General features: G+C 39.0%; 1 protein-coding gene across 1 annotated transcript in view; it reads left to right on the forward strand.

Moving 5' to 3' along the window:
- Window positions 1-22,735, forward strand: part of atp9a (ATPase phospholipid transporting 9A) — a 68,303-nt gene that overhangs the window by 26,286 nt on the left and 19,282 nt on the right. Inside the window, exons 13-20 of the mRNA XM_085782935.1 lie at window positions 1,071-1,183; window positions 3,107-3,316; window positions 8,446-8,607; window positions 10,347-10,439; window positions 10,559-10,642; window positions 14,847-15,017; window positions 18,866-18,964; window positions 22,406-22,495. Coding sequence (XP_085639061.1) covers window positions 1,071-1,183; window positions 3,107-3,316; window positions 8,446-8,607; window positions 10,347-10,439; window positions 10,559-10,642; window positions 14,847-15,017; window positions 18,866-18,964; window positions 22,406-22,495 — 1,022 coding nt within the window. The remainder of the gene's footprint in view (window positions 1-1,070; window positions 1,184-3,106; window positions 3,317-8,445; window positions 8,608-10,346; window positions 10,440-10,558; window positions 10,643-14,846; window positions 15,018-18,865; window positions 18,965-22,405; window positions 22,496-22,735) is intronic.

The raw sequence follows: 22,735 nt of genomic DNA on the forward strand, positions 1-22,735 counted from the left end.
TCCACATTAAGGTTTTTTATTTTACTTCAGTTTGTCTCTTTCCTCTGTAAATTTCTCCTAAATTCACCAAAAGTTAACAGCTACTGTGACAAACTGTGCTGTGCCTGTTGTCTGAGCCATGTCATGTCAGGTATCATTGTAAAGCTCTCTCTCTCCTGAACAATGATGTAGGCTCCAAAAATGGTAATTTCCTCCTAATTCGCAACCAATCGTAAAAGTATGATTTACATTAACAATCTATGTAATTTTACAGTCCAAGTCTTTAAAGGCCGTTTTCTCAGAAAGAGTTTTTCAGACTCAGACTCTGAGCTAGAAATCTCCACTTCAGCAGCACTTACAGACACCAAACCTTCCACTTTGATCCCTTTCTATATCCTGAAGGTTTTTACAGAGGGGATTGTTAATATATCATTCACAGCCTCATTTATACAACATTTTATTCCTACAAACATGGAGAATTTTGATTTTTTTTAGGGCTGGTGACAGTATTTTCTCATTTAGAAAAATTTAGAGTGATAAAAAGAGATATCCAAAATCCTTCTCTGTAAAAACTTCTGACTCTCATATGTCAACAAAATAAAACAAGAATTTTGAAAGTGACTTTATCCATTTTTCAGAATTTTTTTCGGAAATACATGCAAATTAGTGTATATTTCATCAGATATTGCCTCATTTACATATTTAAACATAAAATTTGACAAAACTTGTAATACAAAAAATATTTGTCTTAATGTCAGTGATAAACTTGGGAAGTTTCATGGTGATATCTGTTAGTTAAAATGTTTACCCTATTCACCTGTAGTGTCTCTCCTTAACAAGCAAAATCTGAAAAGACTGTTGAATGCAGAAGTTATCAGTTTGATAATTGTGTTTTTTCTATCTACTCTATTTTTAGTATATCCAGTGTTGGGCACGTTACTTTTAAAAAGTCATTAGTTCCTTTTGAGTTCTGTGTTTTATTGCTTTTATATTCTAATTGTTTGACTTTGCTGCTTCTGGATGCTTGAATTTCCCACTGGATCAATAAAGTATCTATCTAATCATCTCATCTAATCTGTTTTCTCTACCAGGGACTCTCACCCAAAATGAAATGGTCTTCCGTCGCCTCCATCTTGGGACTGTGGCTTATGGGATGGACTCGATGGATGAAGTACAGAGCCATGTGTTCAGCGCCTACACACAGGTAAAAAAAAAAAAAGAACATAAAACAAAACTTAAAAGTGTCTGTCGGTCACAGAGAAGAAATGACCGTTCAGAAAACAAACAGAAAAAGAAAAGAAACGAAATTCCTCCGGCTTTGGAAGGAAAAAGGCCTAAAACAAACAAGACGTGCACATTGTTTTAAGGCACCAACAACATATCGGTTTGTGATTATTGTTTGGTCGAATGCTTCCTGACCTCAGATGACACTCTTTGTCCCCCCCTGACACCAGAGGTTAGCGAAGCAGGAAACAGGATTAGCCCACAAGCGAAGCACTGACCGGACTTCTTTAATGACGCCACCATTAACCCCTGGAAAGCACAGCTGTCTAAAAATAGCACAGTGAGAAAAAAATGTTTCATATTTTCTTTACACATCTGGTTCTGGTTACCATGGCAGCGACAACTAGTCTCCTCCTTACACATTTCCTGTTAGTTGTCTCTTCTTTCTCGCAATTTGTTTATTTGTTTGAGTCTCTGCAAAATTATGAACATACAAAAGATAATTTGTTGTAAATTTAGATTTCAGAGTCAGAGAATCTGCATTGGAAAGCACTTGCGAGAGGACAGGACTATAAAAACAGACATAGGTGATAAAACAGTAAGTTACATAAAACATAAAATAAGGTAAGTTAAGATAGATAGAGGGACACTGCCCTCAGATATAGCTAGGCACCGTAGACATCTCAGTAGAAATACAATGTGGAAAACATTCATCCTAACAACAATAAAAGAAGACGACAGAGCTTCTTAGAAGTGCACCGTGGAGGTATCCATGTTTCAGCACCTCTATCAATAGAAAAATGAAAATAATAATAATGAAAAAGATAATAATAGTAGTTAAAACCTTCTATTTGACCGTCTACCAGAAGGGAGAAGAACAAAAAGGCTAGAGGCAGGGTGACTGGTGTCGCTCACTATTTTTAAAGCCCGAGCCAAGTTTAGGCAGGTCAGTACCAATAATTTTCTGAGCCAGACTGACTGTTCTGGTCAGAAATCTTCGGTCCTGTACAGTGAGGTTACTAAACCAAACTGTGGACAAAAAGGTAAGGATACTTTCAATGATGCACCTGTAAAAGTTAATTAAGATCTGACAGTTAGAAGTAGCAAAGCTATAGCTCAAGAGTTCATTTCCATCTGGTCCACAAATAAAGTTACAGTTAGTTGTCTCTTCTTTTTACATTGTTGCATATTAGATTTCATACATCTTGTTTGTTATTTATTTATCTCCTTTTTCTAGGGGTGTCGCAAGATTTTTAATTTTTTTTATTTTTTATGTTAAAACAATGTAAAACAGGGTTTCCACTACCAGTTACCAATACTTTGCACCCCTTTCCACTACACAGTTATAACTCTACTCGACGTGGTTTAGGTGCTTTTCAGTCACAGCTGATCTTCATAGTTTCTCCTCAGTAAAAACGAAACCTATCAACCAGCGCATCCAGCGTTTCTCTGTGGTGCCGGGCACTTGAAAAGAAGAAAGGAATATTTAATTTATTTTATTTGAACTTTTATAAGTTTTAGTTTCAATTTGTGGAAGAAGAAGTTAAAAGCTCATGCTTACATCATGCATGTAAAGAGTTATAATAAAACATTTCAAAATGCCATGTGCAACTCGGTTAAATAAAAGTCTGTTGGTCCAGTCATATATTTTGTCATTGTAGTTTCCTTAAAATCTCGTCTCGTCTCGTTCTCGTGAGATGAGTGTATTGTCACACCACTACCTTTTTCTGAACAGGTCATTAGTTCTCAGCAACAATCGCTGCCCGTCTCTTAGAGAAACCTTGACCACAGTGAAAGCCAATTAGAGACGAGCGTTGTGACTTCTTTTCACATTTCCTGTTTGATCGCACCAGCCTCACCTTCTTCTTTCCTTCTGTTTTTCTTTCTTCTCCTCCTCCTCCAGCCCACCCACGACCACCCGGCCTCCCGGGCTCCGGCGGCCACCAAGGTCCGTAAGACCATCAGCAGCCGAGTCCACGAGGCGGTGAAGGCCATCGCCCTGGTGCACAACGTGACGCCGGTGTACGAGGCCAACGGCGTGACGGACCAGGCCGAGGCCGAGCAGCACTACGAGGACACATGCAGAGTTTACCAGGCGTCCAGCCCCGACGAGGTACCACTGACCACAGATACACAGACACAGGAGTGATATCACGTTATTAAAGGGATGGTTCACCCAAAATTCAAATTTCACTCATTATCTCCTCCCCCTCATGTGGACTAAGGGCTGGGAGAAGTTTCAGAGTCCTCCGTGGCTTCTCTGAGTTACAGCGGGTCTCGGTGTAGCAGTGCATGTCCATATGACGGTTGCAAATGGATACCAACTGTCTTCGTAACAAAAAGACACACCAAAAAACATCCACATACCTCCATGCTGCTCGTATGTAATGTCCGTCTTGTATTGAAGCCCCAAAATGCGAAATTGTTCCGAATTTTTTTAAAAATAAGTCTATATTTCAAGCTTGTTTGTAGCAGAAGCTTCTCTTCCCAGTTCATCCAAATTTGACGAACCAGGAAGAGGAGCTTTGAAGAGCTTCCGCTACAAAACAAGCTTGAAACATAGACTTATTTAATTTTTTTTGGGACAATTTCGCATTTCGGAGCTTCAATACAAGACGGACATTACATACGAGTAGCATGGATGAAATTTCAATTTTGGGTGAACTATCCCTTTAATGATGTTTCTGTTGGTTTATATCGACCACACAAATACACGGTTGTACAGAAAGTTGGAATAAAATATATAAAGTTTTTTAATCTCTTCTCATAATGATGTGTATATCTTCTCAAAACTTCATTGATCAATCTCTTCCAAACATAACTGTGAAAATTGAACCACAATTAACTTTTTTTTAACAGAAATAAAAAGAGGAATAATGTGTCTGAAAAACAAAATTATTCCAACTTTATGGGATGCATGTACTGTATGATCCAGTAAATAATCTGCTTCCCAATACCTACAGGGTGTGTACAGGTTTTCTTTTTATTATTTTATTATTATATCATCATCTTGGCTTGAATTTTAGACATTTTTTTAAATTTTAAAATGAGCTTTTAGCGATTTAAAGTTCCCGAATGAAGAAAAAAACATGTTTTTTTTGTTGTTTCTTTGTTTGTATTTCACTACGGACACAGACTAATGTTCAACATCAGATTTATTTGTTTTTCTCCTTCAGCAAATGGAAAAAGAAAATGTGATGTGGAAACTTAGAATAGTGGTTTATTTTAGACAGACATGATCTTGTGTCCAGTAGAAAAACCATTGAAATGAAAAAGAGTCGGAGAGTTTTTTTCCAAGAGGAAGATTATTTTTTATATATTTATATCTTAAACATACCAGGATGGCGTCTTTAATGTTGTATTATCTGATGTCTAATCATCATTTAGCATCTAATTTGAGATAATTCCCTCTTCTCTTTCTCTCTAGAGCTTTTAAAAATAGTTATTTAATCGTTTTGTGAGACAGTTTGCTCAGAGATCAGTTTATAAAACCTGCAGCTCAAACTTCTTTACAAAACAAAACTTTATTAAAAAATATTTGACGAGATGAGAGACATGAATTGGAAGGAAAATGTATTTCTCAGCTTGAACGTGGACGTTTCCCACATTTATTATCCAGCTCCAGCTCCTGTACAGTATATCCGTCTGATGATGATATATGTAAACACACACACACACACTCTCAGGCGAATATCTTTATGTTGATGTATTTATAACCTGTTGGGAAATGTCCACTTCATCTCCTTGTGTCCAAACAGACAGGAGGACAGACTTCCTATCTGGAGCTCTTTAGGTTTTTCGGTCTTTACCCTTTAAAGGGGGAACCAACGGTTCAAAAAGCCGCCGCGTTGGCGTTTCACATCTACGTCCTTGATCTGTATGAATTCTTTGAACGTCAGGAAGAAAGCAGCGGAATCCGACTCGATCCGTTTCCTGCCGTGTAAATACGGATTTCCTTAATGTGCTCCCCAGCCCGTTGCACTTCTCCTCCTTCTGGGAGTTTCCTCCTCGATCGCCGTGTGCTTTTTAACCGAGCCGCTGCACATCTGCTGCCATTAAATAAATAAAGCATGTTGTTATTGTCCTGAAAGCTGCTTTATTGTTTAGTGTCTAACTGTCTGTGTCAGTCTGACACATCTAGACCAGTGGTTCTCAACGTGGGGTCCGCGGACCCCCAGGGGGCCTTCAGAGGGCTCAAGGGGGTCCCCAACTTTTTCTCTGAATTTTGAAACTTTTTTCTAGAACTTTTAAACTTTTTTTGGAGACATTTTACTACTTTTTTTTCTTGACACTTTTAAACTTTTTTTTTCTTTTTTGAGAAATTGTATCACTTTTTTAAAATTATTTTTTTATTTTACCAGTTTTTTCTAGACTTTTTAAAACTTTTTTGATAAATTTCACCAGCTTTTTTTAATTTAGATTTTTTTTAACTTTTTTTGGAGACATCTTACTTTGAGCCACTTTTTTTTTATAGAATTTTTATTTACCAGTTTTTTCTGGACTTTTTAAAACTTTTTTTTTTTAAAGCATAAGTAAGTGATATATTTGTGTTAATATAAGTCTTAAATAGTTATATCTTCCGACAGCAATCACTTACATAGAGTGTTTGGACCGAAACACGGGTCTGTCAGTCACTCTGCTCTGCTCTGAGCCGAGGAGAAAACATTTATCGTATCCTACAGTTTTTATCCAATGAGGAGAGAGAACGGCATGCAGGGCTGTGTGTGCAGCCAAGGGACGCCGTGAATGTGGCGACGTAGCGACGAGGACTGTTATGGTGCGTTCAAGGAAACTCGTAGACTCGTGTTTTTCCGTCCTGTGAAGTTGTATCAGTTTGATCTGGTAGGAGTTCACGGGTCGGAAGTTACGAGTGGCCGTTATAGTGACTTTCACAGGTAAAACAGGTCGGAAAAACACGAGTGGGTTGCCTGGAACGCTACAAAGTCGTAAGTTGTGACTTGAAGCTGTAATTTACGATTTCAAAAGCCTGCCTCGAACGCAGCATTAGCGAAAACGACCGGATCGCTTACTTCTGCTTTAACTTTCTTTTTGATAAATGTTACCACTTTTTTCCAGAAATTTCACTAAAATATTTCAAAAAAATAAACGCTGATGGCCCTAATTTGAACATACATTTACTAAGAAAGTAACATTATTCAGTCTCAGAACAAGTATTTGTGTATTTCTGGTGTTTGTTTCAAAATTTTGTCCAATGGGGATCCGTGGCCTAATTTGTGTCGATTTAGGGTCCTTAATGTAAAAAGGTTTGAGAACCACTGATCTAGACTCTGTTTGCTTTTCTACTGCGGCTCTCAGGAAGTCTTAACATAGGTCTGGTTTTTGTCTGCAAACACAATGGGACGCAACGTCAGTGACGGTTTGATGCACGTTTATGTACAACAGCAGATATGTACAGTAGATACACACATGCAAATAAAAATAGGATTGTTTATTTAGCAGAGCAGAGCAGCCCAAAGGCATAACTACAGTAGTTGTGTTGCATGTTGAGTCACAGAGGAGAGTTTGATATCTGAGTCACTTTGCAGCTTTTTTTACAGCTCACTCACGTCGAGCCGAGTGGTTGTTCTGAGTCAAAGCAGCTGGATGAAGCAGCGCTGGTCGTTGCTCAGAGAGTTGACAGCCAGGCCAGATGCCGCTGTAACAAGGTGGTGGTGGTGCTGGTGCTGCAGCTGTGGTTAAACATTACATCCGTGCATGCCTCCACGGTGAATATTTCTAGACTGTGACTCAGCACAACTTTTCATATTTCCCAACCTGGATGACAGAAATTACGGTAGTCCGCTGCTTTTCTGACGTTAGTGTTGCCCCAGCCAGGCCGGGCATTGTCAGACGGCGCGGTCATGTTATTTCCAAAATAAGTAAGTAAAGATTTTGGGAAGCCACAAAAATCTGTGGTTTTAGTTTTTCTTTTTTTTTTGATAAAAAAATGGTTAGTCTGAACGCAAGAGGCCGGTTGGTCGATCTTTGTTGGTTTTGTCTCATCTGTGTCCATTTGACCACTCTGCTATTAGTGCTGTCAGAAGATTGGATGATGAATTGGGTCTGTGATCTGGCTTCTGGTCTGGAAGTTATTGGGCAATGTCATCTCCACCCCCTCCCCCTCCCCCTCTCTCTACACACACACACAGACAGATTACCATTGTATTAATGGATGTCATCTGTTGTGTCCTTCAGAAAGAATCAAGCAAAAAAAACAATATTTTCAGTTCAGAAATGGACGTGTCGTGTCCTCAGTTTATCAATCAATAGTCTTGAGTGCTGAAAATGCCCGAGTTATTGATTAGGGCTAAATGGTTACTGTTGCTCTCTGACAGACAGGCTCTAAACTAAGTGTCTTCCGCTCTTTTCTTTGTCATCTAAGTAATGGAACATCATATTGACTTGGATATGGCTTTACCATGAAAACAATAATAAATACATAGATAGATAAATAAATAATAAAAGACCCAGACAACAGAGGTCACTTCTCTCTGTTTCTGTGTGATGACAGTGTTTAAATACTTAGTAGTAGTAGTAATAGTAGTTTATTCGATCTTTTACACAAAATAGTTTACAGTTGAGCATCAATCACAGTCAGTCAACCTTCCATAAAACCATCATTAGTTCAACTAGTTCATAAATAGATCGAAAAGGTGCAGGCTGAAGCTATCTGGCTTATAAATGCCTTGGCTACCCTTTAATTCATTATTTCAGTAAATCCATTAGAGCTCTTCATGGTTTCAGAGTCATAGAAAGAAACAAGTATCCAATAATTAACAAATGAAGCCAAAAAATAAAAGAAATAAATAATTTAACAGCATTACATTACGTTGCAATCAACACCCAATTAATCAATCCTGTTTATAGCTTTCTATCATACTATGTTTTAATCTATTTTTAATTTGTGTTATGTTTTTGAGATCCTCTGTAAAACTATTCCACAGAGATACACATGCTTTTTAATGTAGTATTTATTTATTCTTGGTTGTTTTAAGTTAAGTTTCCCTCTGAGCTCATATCTCCCCTCTCTTTCCTTGAACATTTTTTGAATATTATTAGGGAGTACATTTTTCTTGGCTTTTCTTTGTTTATTATCTGGCTTTGTGTATTATCTATCTTAAAAAAAAAGACAGTTTCATCTTGGTAAATGTTGCCCATGTGTTCATTGTCCTGTCCTGTATAGTATCTCTTTCTTCAGCGGTGTGTTTTTGTGTTTTGTTCTGTACCGTGTGGTGTTGGTAGGTGTCGCTGGTGCAGTGGACTGAGAGCGTCGGCCTCACGCTGGTGGGGAGGGACCAGTCCTCCATGCAGCTGCGGACCCCTACTGGACAAATCCTGAACTTCACCATCCTGCAGATCTTCCCCTTCACCTACGAGAGCAAGAGGATGGGCATCATCGTCAGAGTGAGTGACACGAAGCTTCTCTGCATTTTGTTTCTTTAATAATAATAATAATAATAATAATAATAATCCTAACAACAATAAAAGAAGACGACAGAGCTTCTTAGAAGTGCACCGTGGAGGTATCCATGTTTCAGCACCTCTTTCAATAGAAAAACGAAAATAAAAATAATAATAATAATAATAAAGTAAGTAAGTAAAGTAGTAAGTAAGTAAGTAAATTCCTTTATTGTCCCGAAACGGGTAAGTGTTTTTGCAGCAACTGCTTCAACATTTAAAATACATGACAGGCAACAAGGAGATGGAAAGACAAAGAGACAAAGAGCACAGCACTACAACAATGATGGCAGGTAAAAGCAACAAGCCACTATAAAAATCAACAAGAAATAGATAAAACAACAATAGATCAAAATCTAAAAATACATGGACATAACCATAATAAATAAATAAGTGCATAATAATGATAAAGATAAATTTGACCCTGAGTGTTCAGACAAAATTGAAATTAAGTGCACCACTGAGGCTAGAGGTTGTTTGAATCATTGTAATAAAATCATCATATAAAATAGTGCAAAAAACACAACATAAAAACATCACATATAAAATATTGCAAAAAAAAAAAAACACAGCATAAAAGCATCAAGAAAAATACAATAAGATAAAACAAGTACAGTGAATCAGGTAGAGTGGGCTTTAAGGTCAAAGTAGTTTTATTTAGAGACATATAGAATGAGACAGGTCCTACAGTGGATACAGAAAGTATTCAGACCCCCTCCCCTTTTAAATTTTTCAGCATTTGTTATGTTGCAGCTTATTATGTTAAAATAGTAAATCTCTTGTCTGATACCTTGGTCAAAGTTATCTGAGAGCTCAAGTCTCCTGAGTTTCCCATTCTTTTTCTTTCAGGCTGCTGCTTTGTTTCCCTTTTTCACTCTGAAACTGTAGAAAACTAAAATAATACACTATGATATTGATTAAAATATTGAAAAAGAGTGTTTCGTGTTTAACTTTATGTCTTTTGGAGATCATTTCATCTTCCACTTGATGAACTGTTTTAACATTAACAGACATTTGGACCAGAGGTGGACAAACTTTTACATGATGCCTCTGTTTATGGCCCAATAAAAGACACATGACACGCTGCATATTTTTATTTTATTTTAACATGAAGCAGCAACATAACAAATAATACATAATAATACATTACATATGCACTGTATACAGCACAATACTAACTATTTATATGGACTGGTGCAATAAATAATAGTAAATACAGGCAATAATAATAATAATAAGTGGGTCAAAGGAAATGTATTGATTGATTTTGAAAATAACTTGAGGGTGAGTCGTTGTTGCTAGGATGCTTGACTGTTGCTACACAGCAGCTGTCACAAGAAAAAGAAGAAAAAAAAACAAAACACAGATTTATATTGAAAGAAAATTATCAGAGGAAAAAACTCCTAACAACCTGTGACTAAGTCTGATGATGACTAACTTTATTATTGTTGGCCGTGCTGGAGCTCAGGAAGCCTGGGATTCTGGAGCTGGACTTCACTTCCTCGTGATAACATTTTCAAACACTTTGTGTGAATACCAAAATAGGTCGTTTATTTCTAGGCAACAAGGGATCATTAAAATAATAAGAAAAAAAAAAAAGTTCAGGTTCCCATTGACGAACATGGGATTGACCTGTTATCGACACCTGTCCCGGTTGTTTTTACGTCCTCGTCTTGTTTTTCTAGGACGAGTCGACGGGAGAGATCACCTTCTACATGAAGGGAGCCGACGTGGTGATGGCCGGCATCGTCCAGTACAACGACTGGCTGGAAGAGGAGGTACATTTTCCTTTTTTTTTTTTATGAATTATTATGTAATGTCTTATTTGTGTTTTATTCCCATTATAAATAACTAGACTAGACTTTATAATCTGGATGTTTCTGCTCTGTTTTTCTAGTGTGGAAACATGGCGAGGGAAGGTCTGAGGGTGCTGGTCGTCTCCAAGAAATCCCTGACGGAGGAGCAGTATCAGGATTTTGAGGTGAAACACTCTTTCTCTCTTAAAGGGATAGTGCAACATTTTGGTCAGATTCTACTCTCACCATAACCCCTTCAGTCATAGCAGTAGGTTCATCATCACCTTTAATTATCGGTGCATGTTGTTTTGAGATCGGCGGGGCAGAGACGTGAGCTGCTCAGTGAACACTATGGAGGTGAATGGTACAGCAGCTCACGTCTCTGCCCCGCCGATCTCAAAACAACATGCGCCGATAATTAAAGGTGATGATGAACCTACTGCTATGACTATACACTGCAAAAACTCAAAACCTTTCCAAGAACATTTGTCTTATTTCTTGTCAAAATGTCTAATTTCTAGTCAAAACTAATCTCTTCCCACTTAAAATAAGACTCATCACCAAAAAATTTACTTGTTTTTAGATCATTTTCACTTGTTTCAAACAAATTTTCACTTGAAATAAGTAGAAAAATCTGCCAGTGAAAGCAAGTTTTTTGGGCTTGTAATAATAAGAAAGAAAAACTTGCTCCACTATCCGATTTTTCTACTTATTTCAAGTGAAAATGTGCTTGAAAGAAGTAAAAAGTGTCTAAAGACAAGCTACTTTTTATGTGAGGAGTCTTATTTTAAGTATAATGAGGTTTGTTTTGACTAGAAATGACAATTTGACTAGAAATAATATTAAAAAATATTCTTGGTAAGATATTTGAGTTTTTGCAGTCTAGGGATTATGGTGAGAGGAGGATCTGACTAAAATGTTGCACTATCCCTTTAATGCTCAGAGCCTGACTTAACTTCATTAGCAGCGTTGCACATATTTCACCCTCACATTGCAGAAATATCAAACTCGTTAGACACGGACAGAAACGCCGTCTTGATGCTTAACGCAGTCACGTCCTGTATTTTCTTCTAAATGTCAGAGTGCGTTGTCGGGGTAATTAGGCTAACCTCTGCCCCCCCTCCTGCCCCTCCTGCCCCTCCTGCACCCCCCCCACTCATTGTTTGAGCAGGGCAGGGCCGCCTCCCCCTGCAGCCCTCAGCCCCCCCGGGCCCCGTCGCTGCTGCTGCTGCTGAAGTGTGTGATTGTGTGAGCAGAGCAGAGCTGGTGGTGGTGGTGGGCAGCAGTGAGTCACCACCGACTGACTCACATTCACATTCACACACATACACACAGAGTTTGTGTTCCTGTATGAGTCACACTCAGATTATTTTTGCTTTATCTCACTCTCAAATTGCCCTGAAAGCTGCAGGCAGGGCTGGAGATGGGCGTCGACCTGTTGATGTCTCCTAGTCCTCGCTCTCTCTCTCTCTCCTTCTGCCTCCACACCAAACAAACACTGGGAACTTTATCCTCTCGGCCGGACCTTGAACGTCTCATGTAGAAGTTTGTTTATAATCTCTGTGTAGGTTTGTAGTCAAAACCCAGACCAAAACATACCAAGACTTTAAAGGGATAGTTCAACATTTTGGCAAATTGGCCCATTGCCATAATCCCTATAGGCATAGCAGTACACTGCAAAAACTCAAAATCTCTCCAAGAACATTTGTCCTTTTTTTTGGTCAAAATGTCTCATTTCTAGTCAAAACTAATCTGTTTCCGCTTAAAATAAGACTCATCACCTAAAATCGATCTTGTTTTTCGATCATTTTCACTTGTTTCAAACAAATTTTCACTTGAAATAAGTAGAAAAATCTGCCAGTGAAAGCAAGTTTTTTGTGCTTGTACTGTAATAAGAAAGAAAAACTTGCTCCACTATCAGATTTTTCTACTTATTTCAAGTGAAAATCTGCTTGAAAGAAGTAAAAAGTGTCTAAAAACAAGCTACTTTTTATGTGATGAGTGTTATTTTAGGTATAATGAGATTTGTTTTGACTAGAAATAAGACAAATATTCTTGGTAAGATATTGAGTTTTTGCAGTGTAGGTTTGTTACCTTTAATTGACGGTGCAAGCTATTTTTAGAACGGCGGAGCAGAGCCGTGAGCTGCTCAGAGCTACGCTACGGAGGCTCATGGGATTTCTTGGTTTCCCCTCATCAAACTCATCAAATACACAATCCAACAACTCCACAACGCTCTGGTGGACAAGTTGTGACCTGCACATTCACCACGCTATGAGATAATAACACAACGTTACCAGACAGAGTTGTTTTAGAGGGAAATTCATGCAAAACCACTGATGCGCGTTGCCTTCAGGGACAGTTTTTCATCAAGCAATAAAACAAGTAATATTTGAAATGCATCATTGTAAGCTACCTTACCTTAGCTTAGTCAATTGATAATTCATTTATCACTACCAAGCTTTTGGCCAACTGTATATTTTGTATATATTTATCACCTGTGTACAATACACTTTACTTCATTCAACTTCCTTTGTCTTTTGGTTTTCATTCACATTCTGTACCTCAGAGCAATTTACTCCTCCCGCCTTATCTTCAGCCTACCTACTCTATTCAACTTAGCACTTGCTACAAACAGTTTTCTCATTTTTGCAGCAGCTGTACTTGCACCACGAGTGTGCTGCTGTGTACAGTGTAGTACAATATGATCTGAACAAGGCTGTCTTTACATCCTCTGTACACTTATTACATTTCCTTGCAAGCATATTGGCCTGTGCATAGAGTTTATCATCATCACATAGGTCCTCTCTGATTATGTGGCCCAGATATTTAACTTTTTTCACAACACCAAGTGCTTGACCAGCTCAGAAAAAGGAGGGAAACTGTGAGTTCCTATCCGCCTTTGTTTTTACAATCATCATCACACTTTTTTACTGAATTAAAGGGATAGTTCACCCAAAATTGAAATTTCACTCATTATCTCCTCCCCCTCATGTGGACTAAGGGCTGGGAGAAGTTTCAGAGTCCTCCGTGGCTTCTCTGAGTTACAGGGGGTCTCAGCGTAGCAGTGCATGTCCATATAACGGTTGCAAATGGATACCAACTGTCTTTGTAACAAAAAGACACACCAAAAAACATCCAAATACCTCCATGCTGCTCGTATGTAATGTCCGTCTTGTATTGAAGCCCCGAAATGCGAAATTGTCTCGAAAAGAATTAAATAAGTCTATATTTCAAGTTTGTTTTGTAGCGGAAGCTTCTTGAAGCTCCTCTTCCCGGTTCGTTTAATTTTTTTCGGAACAATTTCGCATTTCGGGGCTTCAATGCAAGACGGACATTACATACAAGCAGCATGGAGGTATTGGGATGTTTTTTGGTGTGTCTTTTTGTTACGAAGACAGTTGGTATTAGGGATGCACATGATTAACCGTTTAACCGTTAACCGATAACAAGAACTTTGACCGATTAATACTATCGGTTATTTATTTATTTTATTAGCTCCTTATGTCGTCAACTCATGGGGGCGTGTCGACACGTGCAGAGTTCACATGCCTTCAGTCATATTTCCCAGCAAAAAGTTACACAGGAGGACTGACAGTATGTGCAGCAGTCAGACAATAAATGTAGCCTACACGGACATAGATGTGAATCACCTGTAACTACGGCGCTGAAAAAAAAAAAAAAAAAAAGAGGACGTCGCTGCTCTCCAGCCTGTTCACCTGCAGCTCTCCTGCAGCTCCACAGAGGAGCTGTCAGAGGAGCTCTGCTGTTCCTTCAGCCTGGTGTTTGGCTGCACTTTATAAAAACAGTTCTACCTTGGACGATCTAACCTCCATATGAGTGCGATCAGCTGGGACAGAGCGCACTGATCAGCTGTTGCGGCGCACGTGTGTATTTAACGGCAATAAAAAAAGAAAAAAAAATTGGAGCGATACTTTTTTTTTTTTTTTTTGGCCGTGCGCCGCAAGTGTCTTAATCTTATCGGTTAACGGTTAATAATCAGTTAACGAGCGTCGGTTATCGGTCAGAAAAAAAATTCAAAATGTGCATCCCTAGTTGGTATCCATCTGCAACCGTTATATGGACATGCACTGCTACGCTGAGACCCCCTATAACTCGGAAATTTCAATTTTGGGGTGAACTATCCCTTTAAACATAACATCAAACTGCATACTAGTTTGCTCATGTGTGCAGACTGTGTGTGGAGTCTCTGTGGCTGCATCTTAAGTTCTTCTCCTCCTGTTTGTCTCATCTCACGCAGCTGGAGGTTCAGACTGATCCGTTCTCCTCTTGTTCCCGGCCGCTTCTCTTCTCGTCTTTGATCCTGCAGCGGTTCTACCTTGTTGATCCCAGTCTCATCATCTCTTCCTCTCCTCCTCTCCTCTGCAGGCTCGGTACGTCCAGGCCAAGCTCAGCGTCCATGACCGCTCTCTGAAGGTTGCCACGGTGATTGAGAGTCTGGAGATGGAGATGGAGCTGCTGTGTCTGACCGGGGTGGAGGACCAGCTCCAGACCGACGTCCGGCCCACGCTGGAGATCCTCCGCAACGCCGGCATCAAGGTCTGTTACTGCTGCTGCTGTTGAAGGGATAGTTCACCCAAAATTCAAATTTCACTCATTATCTGGTACTCACCCTCATGTGCCTTCTCTGAGTTACAGGGGGTCTCGGCATAGCAGTATTTGTCCATATAATGGTTGTGAACTTTCTTCGTTCAAAAAGACACACCAAAAAAACATCCAAATACCTCCATACTGCTCGTCTGTAATGCCCGTCTTGTATTGAAGCCCCGACATGAGAAATTGTTCCGAAAAAAATTAAATAAGTCTATTTTAAACTTGTTTGTAGCGGAAGCTCCCAGTGTCTCGGTTCACTGCTCTGCCTCCGTCAGTGCAAATCTCACGTGATTTGCACTGACCGGTGGAACAATTTCTCATGTCCGGGCTTCAATACAAGAGGGACATTACAGACGAGCACTATGGAGGTATTTGGATGTTTTTTGGTGTGTCTTTTTGGACGAAGAAAGTTGGTATCCATTTGCAACCGTTATATGGACATGCACTGCTACGCCGAGACCCCGGAGGAGGACTCTGAAACTTCTCCCAGCCCTTAGTCAACATGAGGGTGAGTAGATAATCAGTGAAATTTGAATTTTGGGTGAACTATCCCTTTAATAATGCTGCTGCTGCTGCTGGGACGGATGGGGTCACGGCCTCGCAGCTCACAGTAGCAGCAACAAATTACAAAAAAACAAAGAAGACAAAGTGTGTTTTTCATGTCGACCTACCAAGATCCAATCACGCATCAAATGGCAGATGAAAGCCAAGTCTGTCGAACATTTGAATTAATTACATGGAAATGTTTTTAATGGCGGCCGGTTGGCACATGTAAAATATTTGACCACATTTAAATGGAAACAAGGTTTTGGCTTTGTGTGCAAGAGAGAGCCAGAAAAGTGATTAGTCACTGTGGTTAAAAACTTTGGCTCACGCACGGTCCAGTACGGTCAGTCCACCCAAAATATAACTAAAGCTAAAAACTGGTTTCCTCTCTCTGAGCTCTAGTGTTATCTATCTGGACAGGTAGGTTCTCATTTCTCCACGTGACGGTGTGTTCACCGAACACAAAGCGAAAATTCGGTGTGAAGGAACAACATAGAACAGGACCAGTGTGGCGTTGTTTCCTCTTTTCACCGACAGCTCCACTCTCCCTTACTTACACCTAACTACTGTTATTGGTGCGTTGAGGCCAGAGAATTGTGGGACTTGTAGTTTTTGAATGATCGCAGGTTGTGATCTTTCTTTTTTGTGATTTTCCCGGTTCGTACATGTATTTTGCAAATGCGAGTGAAATGCTCGTCCATGGTGGGCATAAGAAAATCTAAGACCTGTCTAAAATTATTTAAGACTTGAACACAATAATTCAACAAATTTAAGACATTGTGAGGCCTAAAATTTAGATTTTCAAATTTTAGACTGTTTAAGACCCCAAGGATACCCTGTAAAATCCTATTGGACACAAGCTGTGTTTGTCAAAGAAGGAAACCCTAACCCCTAAAAGCAGCACATCAGTGCAGCTGCTTTCAAAGAGTTCATTCTCACAAACAAGAGTTAAAAGCTCCTTAAATTCATTTAGAAAAAATTATAGTAATTCATTGATGTGAAAAATAAGAAATTTACTCTTACTCTTACTTTTACTTAAAGTGAAAGCAAGTACTTTTTTACTCTTACTCGAGTAACATGTCAACTGAGCTACTTTTACTTGTAACGGAGTAAATTTTGACCAGTAGTATTTGTACTCTTACTCAAGTACTGGGGTCGAGTACTCTGTCCAACTTTGAATAGTTGTGAAAAGTAATTTTCATTGCATTGTTACGGAAGCGTATTGCATTCACTTGAATCATTTTTTAAAAATCCTGTTTTTCTGAGTAATTTATTTGAATAAATTTTTCTGTTTTTCAAGGTAATTATTTTCTGACTTAGCTATTGAGATTTCAAAATCCCGCGAGAAGCTCCCAGCTGCAAGTAACGTACAGTAAGGACTGATTTCAAAATAAAGATTGCTACGTCAGACTGCTCTGATATTTTTAGTGACACTATCTGAGGTGGTGTTCTGTAATAACAGGTCGTTTCCTTTCAAGATAAATCTGAATTTACTGGGAACACAGTGGAAATAAGAAAAATGAGTGGGATGAGTGGGGCTTTCCTTTGAAAATCCACAATGCCGGTGATAGCTCGACTTTGTGGAGCATATCCATGGATGTGTCCGTGATGAAGTGGAGATTTGACTGCAGCGGTTAAACGTTACTTCTCGCGGGATTTTTAAATCTCATTAACACAGAAAAAAATTAGTCAAAAAAACAAACCAAAACACTCAAGTGAATGCAATACGCTTCCGTACATTGTGAACTCAAACACCTTAAACCAGTACTGATTAAAAAATGTAATTAAAATGAATCAATCATTTATATTTTCTGCTATAAACAGCGTCTAAAAGAATCAGACAACTGGAGTCTGTCTCCTGTTTTAAGGAAGATAAGTCTGTAGCTTTGGGCCTGATGAGGTGTTTAGACTCTCTGATCTTTTGTTTAACTGATTTAACCGACAGATTTGATGGATTATATGTTGCAATCGGCTGGAATTTCTCCTCAGACCTCAGCGTGTCGTCTTAAAGGGTTTCTTCTTAAAAAGTCTAAAACAGGCTAAAATTGTAGGCCTTAAAAAGTCTTAAATTCATTGAAGTCATTTTAGACAGGTCTTAATTTCCTTATGCCGGCATGTAGCGCTCAATAAAATGCTCCCACGACACTTCATTCTGCTTTATTGAATGTATGTTTTAACTACAAACCCAACGTGCAACTTCTATATTGCAGCCAATTTACTTTGCAAGTAATTTTGTGACTCTTCTATTGTACGTTTTTTGTTTGTCATGATATATAGGTGTTAAATTACATCCATAATGGTCTTAAAAAGTCTTAAAGGGATAGTTCACCCAAAATTAAAATTTCTAATTAAAGGGCTGGGAGAAGTTTCAGAGTCCTCTGTGGCTTCTCTGAGTTACAGCGGGGCTCCGTGCAGCACTGCATGTCCATATGACGATTGAGAACGGATACCACTTTTCTTCATCCAAAAAGACACACCAAAAAACATCCAAATACCTCCATAGTGCTCGTCTGTAATGTCCCTCTTGTATTGAAGCCCCAACATGAGAAATTGTTCCGAAAAAAAATAAATAAGTATATGTTTTAAGCTTGTTTGTAGCGGAAGCTCTAAGTGTTGCTCTGCCGGAATCTCGCGCGATTTGCGGAGCCGTGAACTGGGTGGGTACAAACAAGCTTTCAGGACAATTTCGCATTTCGGGGCTTCAATACAAGACGGACATATGAGCAGCATGGAGGTATTTGGATGTTTTTTGGTGTGTCTTTTTGTTACAAAGACAGGTGGTATCCATTTGCAACAGTTATATGGACATGCACTGCTACGCCGAGACCCCCTGTAACTCAGAGAAGCCACGGAAGACTCTGAAACTTCTCCCAGCCCTTAGTCCACATGAGGGTGAGTAGATAATGAGTGAAATTTGAATTTTGGGTGAACTATCTCTTTAAGACTTTTTAAGACCATTATGGATGAAATTTAACACCTATATATCATGACAAACAAAAAACGTACAATAGAAGAGTCACAAAATTACTTGCAAAGTATTTGTAGTTAAAAAATACATTCAATAAAGCAGAATGAAGTGTCGCGGGAGCATTTTATTGAGCGCTACATGCCGGCATAAGGAAATTAAGACCTGTAGATAATGAGTGAAATTGTGAAACAGAACTATCTGTTTAATTTGAGTTGGTGAAACCTGCAGAAACCCTATTCCCTCCTCACTACATGTTTTTCTTTGGTTCCTATTGAATTAGGTTTGGATGCTGACAGGAGACAAGCTGGAGACGGCCACATGCACGGCCAAGAACGCCCATCTGATCACCCGCAACCAGGACATCCACATCTTCAGACCCGTGAGTTCACAACCACAACAACAACAACCTCCTCATGTCTCCGGTGTTGTTTTACATATCGATGTTTAGCAGCAGCACAAGGTTCATCCCAGTTCAACGCAGTCGACCCACGGGCATCCACCACCGTCCTCCTTGTGCCAAGGCCCATTTGCTTCGTGGTCATTCAGCCCCACACACACACACATACATACACAACAGGGTATCCGTGGGGTCTAAAATTTGAAAATCTAAATTTTAGGCCTTAAAGGGATAGTTCACCCAAAATTCAAATTTCACTCATTATCTACTCACCCTCATGTCAACTAAGAGCTGTGAGAATTTTCAGAAATTTCAGAACAATTTCTCATGTTGGGGCTTCAATACAAGAGGGACATTACACACGAGCAGCATGGAGGTATTTGGATGTTTTTTGGTGTGTCTTTTTGGACGAAGAAAGTTGGTATCCATTGACAACCATTATATGGACAAATACTGCTGCACGGACCCCCCTGTAACTCAGAGAAGACACGGAGGACTCTGAAAATTCTCACAGCTCTTAGTTGACATGAGGGTGAGTAGATAATGAGTGAAATTTGAATTTTGGGTGAACTATCCCTTTAAAATGATTTAAATTTGTTGAATTATTGTGTTCAAGTCTTAAATAATTTTAGACAGGTCTTAAATTTTCTCATGCCCATCATGGGCGAGCATTTCACTCGCATTTGACCCTAAAAAAAATACATGTACGAACCGGGAAAATGATTTAGGCGCACAGATCAGATCAGATTGATAAAAGAAGTTGAAATATTTCCATGTTTGTCTATTCTGGGTCACATTAGAAGTCATCACATTTCAGGCCAAAGGTGAAATGTTGGTGTTTTTACTGTTCTCCATTGTAAAAATGGGTCACGTTTGACCCTTAACATTATTCAAGGCTTAAAGCCATCTGCCTGTTGGTTGCCAGTGAATTAAATAAACAATGAGTTACATAAACATTTTTAATTTCGCTCCCTAATTTCTTTAGGCGTTCACTTTATGCGTGCTCCTTGGGGAAAAATGTTATGGTAGAGCCCTTGCTACCGCAAATGCTCAATAAAATGCTCCTTCGACACTTCATTGTGCTTTATTGAATGTATTTTAAACTACAAACAAGCCTAACATGCAACTTAGATATTGCAATCAATTTCTAAATTTCAAAATTTCTTTTGTACGTTTTTTTTATTTGTCATGATAGGTCTTACATTTCATCCATAATGTTTTTTTTAGTGTGTTTATTTCGGTCTTATAAAAACAAATACAATAGACAAATATAAAGGTATAAATACAAAACAAAACAAATCAGAACAAATCAGAACAAAAACGCAACAAGCAATACAATTCACTTTGACCAAAAAGGTGTAGGCTGAAGCATCAGCTTATTTTGCTTACCCTTCTTAAATTAACATTTTCCGTTCACTCATTTTACTTTTTTTTTTTACAGAACAACAAAAAAAAACCCTGCATATTCTACATACAGCAGTTTATAAGCACACTGGTATTTATAAATCAGTTTTATATTTATGAATAATATTATTTTTGAATAACTTTTTGAATCTGTTAAGTGTGTTGCACAGTTTGATTTCTAATTCTAGATTATTCCATTGATTGGTCTTAAAAAGGTCTTAAAAAGTCTTAAATTTGAGCTGGTGAAACCTGCAGAGACCCCGGGCCGGCATCGACCACGGCCGAATAAATCACCGCCCACCGGCCGAAGCATCCAAGCCGCTGTCAGAGAGAACAAACAAGAGAGAGGAGGGAGAAACCAGCTGAACCGCTCCCTGAGGGAACATGCACACAGGGCTCACTTCCTAATTTGTTTTGCAGGTTTCAGGCTTTGATAGTCTCTCTCTTCCCCTCTGGCTCCGAGCCAGTTGCTGCAGGAGCCGCTGCCATGTAGGAAGGTTACAACTTGCGTACAACTTGCGGTTACTGGAAGAGAATAACAATGGTTGGCACGGCTTGAAAACCTGAGTCCCAGCGGACGGACGGTGGAGTGCTGACTGGGCCTCGACACATACATCTGGATTAGCTTCCTCGTGGCCACCGACGGCCCGATCTGGATTGACGTATGAATAGTCAGCGGTTGAAGGATATTCGGGCTCCCGCTGACAGATTAACACCGCATGCTCTCTGTCAGAGCCGCATTTCTGGAGCGTTTTCTAAATCTATATTTGAACCTGACACAAGTCGTGAGTGAGGAAGCTCCACGCTTGATTTTACATTTTCCCCCCACTTCCCAGTTTCCCTTTCCAATTAAGACTTCACTACCTCTTCTCTTCTCGTTCACTCATGCTGCGCTACGATAACGACCGCATTACACTCACTTCTTGTTGTGTTTGTTAAAGCATCTGTCAACAAATTTAACTTCCGCACACCAATGCATCTGAGTTTTATTACGTTGTCATATTCATAATGTTTGTAGGTCATAATAATAAACATTAATATCTGCACACAGCTGCAGAGAATTTAACTGTTCACGTCTATGCAGATTTTATATAATGAAGTTGATTCAAAACATGCTCTAATAATTCAATTCAATTCAATTCAATTCAAAAACTGTCAGTTTGGGCTCAGTTAAACATAAACATACAGACACCAACATAAAAACTCACATTAAAAGATCTCGTAAATCTTAACGCACTCAGTTTTTTGGAGTTTTACAAGTGAAAATGTTTCTGTGATCCATTGTGCTGAACATGAGTTAAATTAATTTCCCGTACGCAGCCGGTAAGACTTGACTCATCCAGTCTGTTTCATGAATCAATGACGTTAATTCAGATTTCTGTTTTTGTTTTGTTTTGTCGTGCTCAGACTTGAACAGCATTTTATTCTATTATAATAATGGAAACAATATGTGGCTGGCTGCTATTATCAGTTCATATCTCCATTATTTTCATTCATAAAACATCAGAAATGGATGACAAATTTAACATTGCATGAAAATTTACAGTTAAAAAGTCTTTTTTCAGTAAAAAAATTACCAACAAATTGATTGAAAATGACTAAAACGATCAGTTATCAGAATATTTTTCACCGTAGCTTGGTTGCGCGTGCTGCATTCATAATGTTCGAATATCTAATATCTCTAATATCAGTTCATATCTCCATTATTTTCATTCATAAAACATCAGAAATGGATGAAAATTTTTATTTTTTGCAGTTAAAAAGTCTTTTTTCAGTAAAAAAATACCAACAAATTGATTGAAAATGACTAAAACGATCTGTTATCAGAATATTTTTCACCGTAGCTTGGTCGTGCTGCGTGCTGCAGATCTTCAGTTGCTCCAACGTTCTGTCGTCGCTGCAGCTGCTGTTTGTTCTCTCCGATAACCATCAGGATGCAGAAGCTGACAGATTGTCATCGTTGATAATAATCTTGTGTCTGTGTTGGTTATAAACGTGGTCGCCTTCCTTCGCCCACAGGTGACGACACGAGGCGAGGCCCACCTGGAGCTCAACGCTTTCAGGAGAAAACACGACTGCGCTCTGGTCATATCAGGGGACTCGCTTGAGGTGAGTGTGTGTGAGTGTGTGTGTGAGTGTGTGTGTGTGTGTGATTTATCTCTCCTTATGAAAGTCTGACATGTTTTCTGTGCAATGCATGATAATATCAGAGCCACTGAAGAATCTCTGGAAGTGGTATCTGTGGTTAGACACTTAGACTTTTTAAACTGCAGCGCTGGTTAAACTGTAGCTGCAAGAGGAGCAGATCAGTTAAACGCTGCGGCCTGAGCTGCTCAACGCCCCTTTTGT

Source organism: Trachurus japonicus, chromosome 7, assembly GCF_045865225.1.
Source record: "Trachurus japonicus isolate A0001 chromosome 7, Traja_1.0".
Taxonomy (NCBI): Eukaryota; Metazoa; Chordata; class Actinopteri; order Carangiformes; family Carangidae; genus Trachurus; species Trachurus japonicus.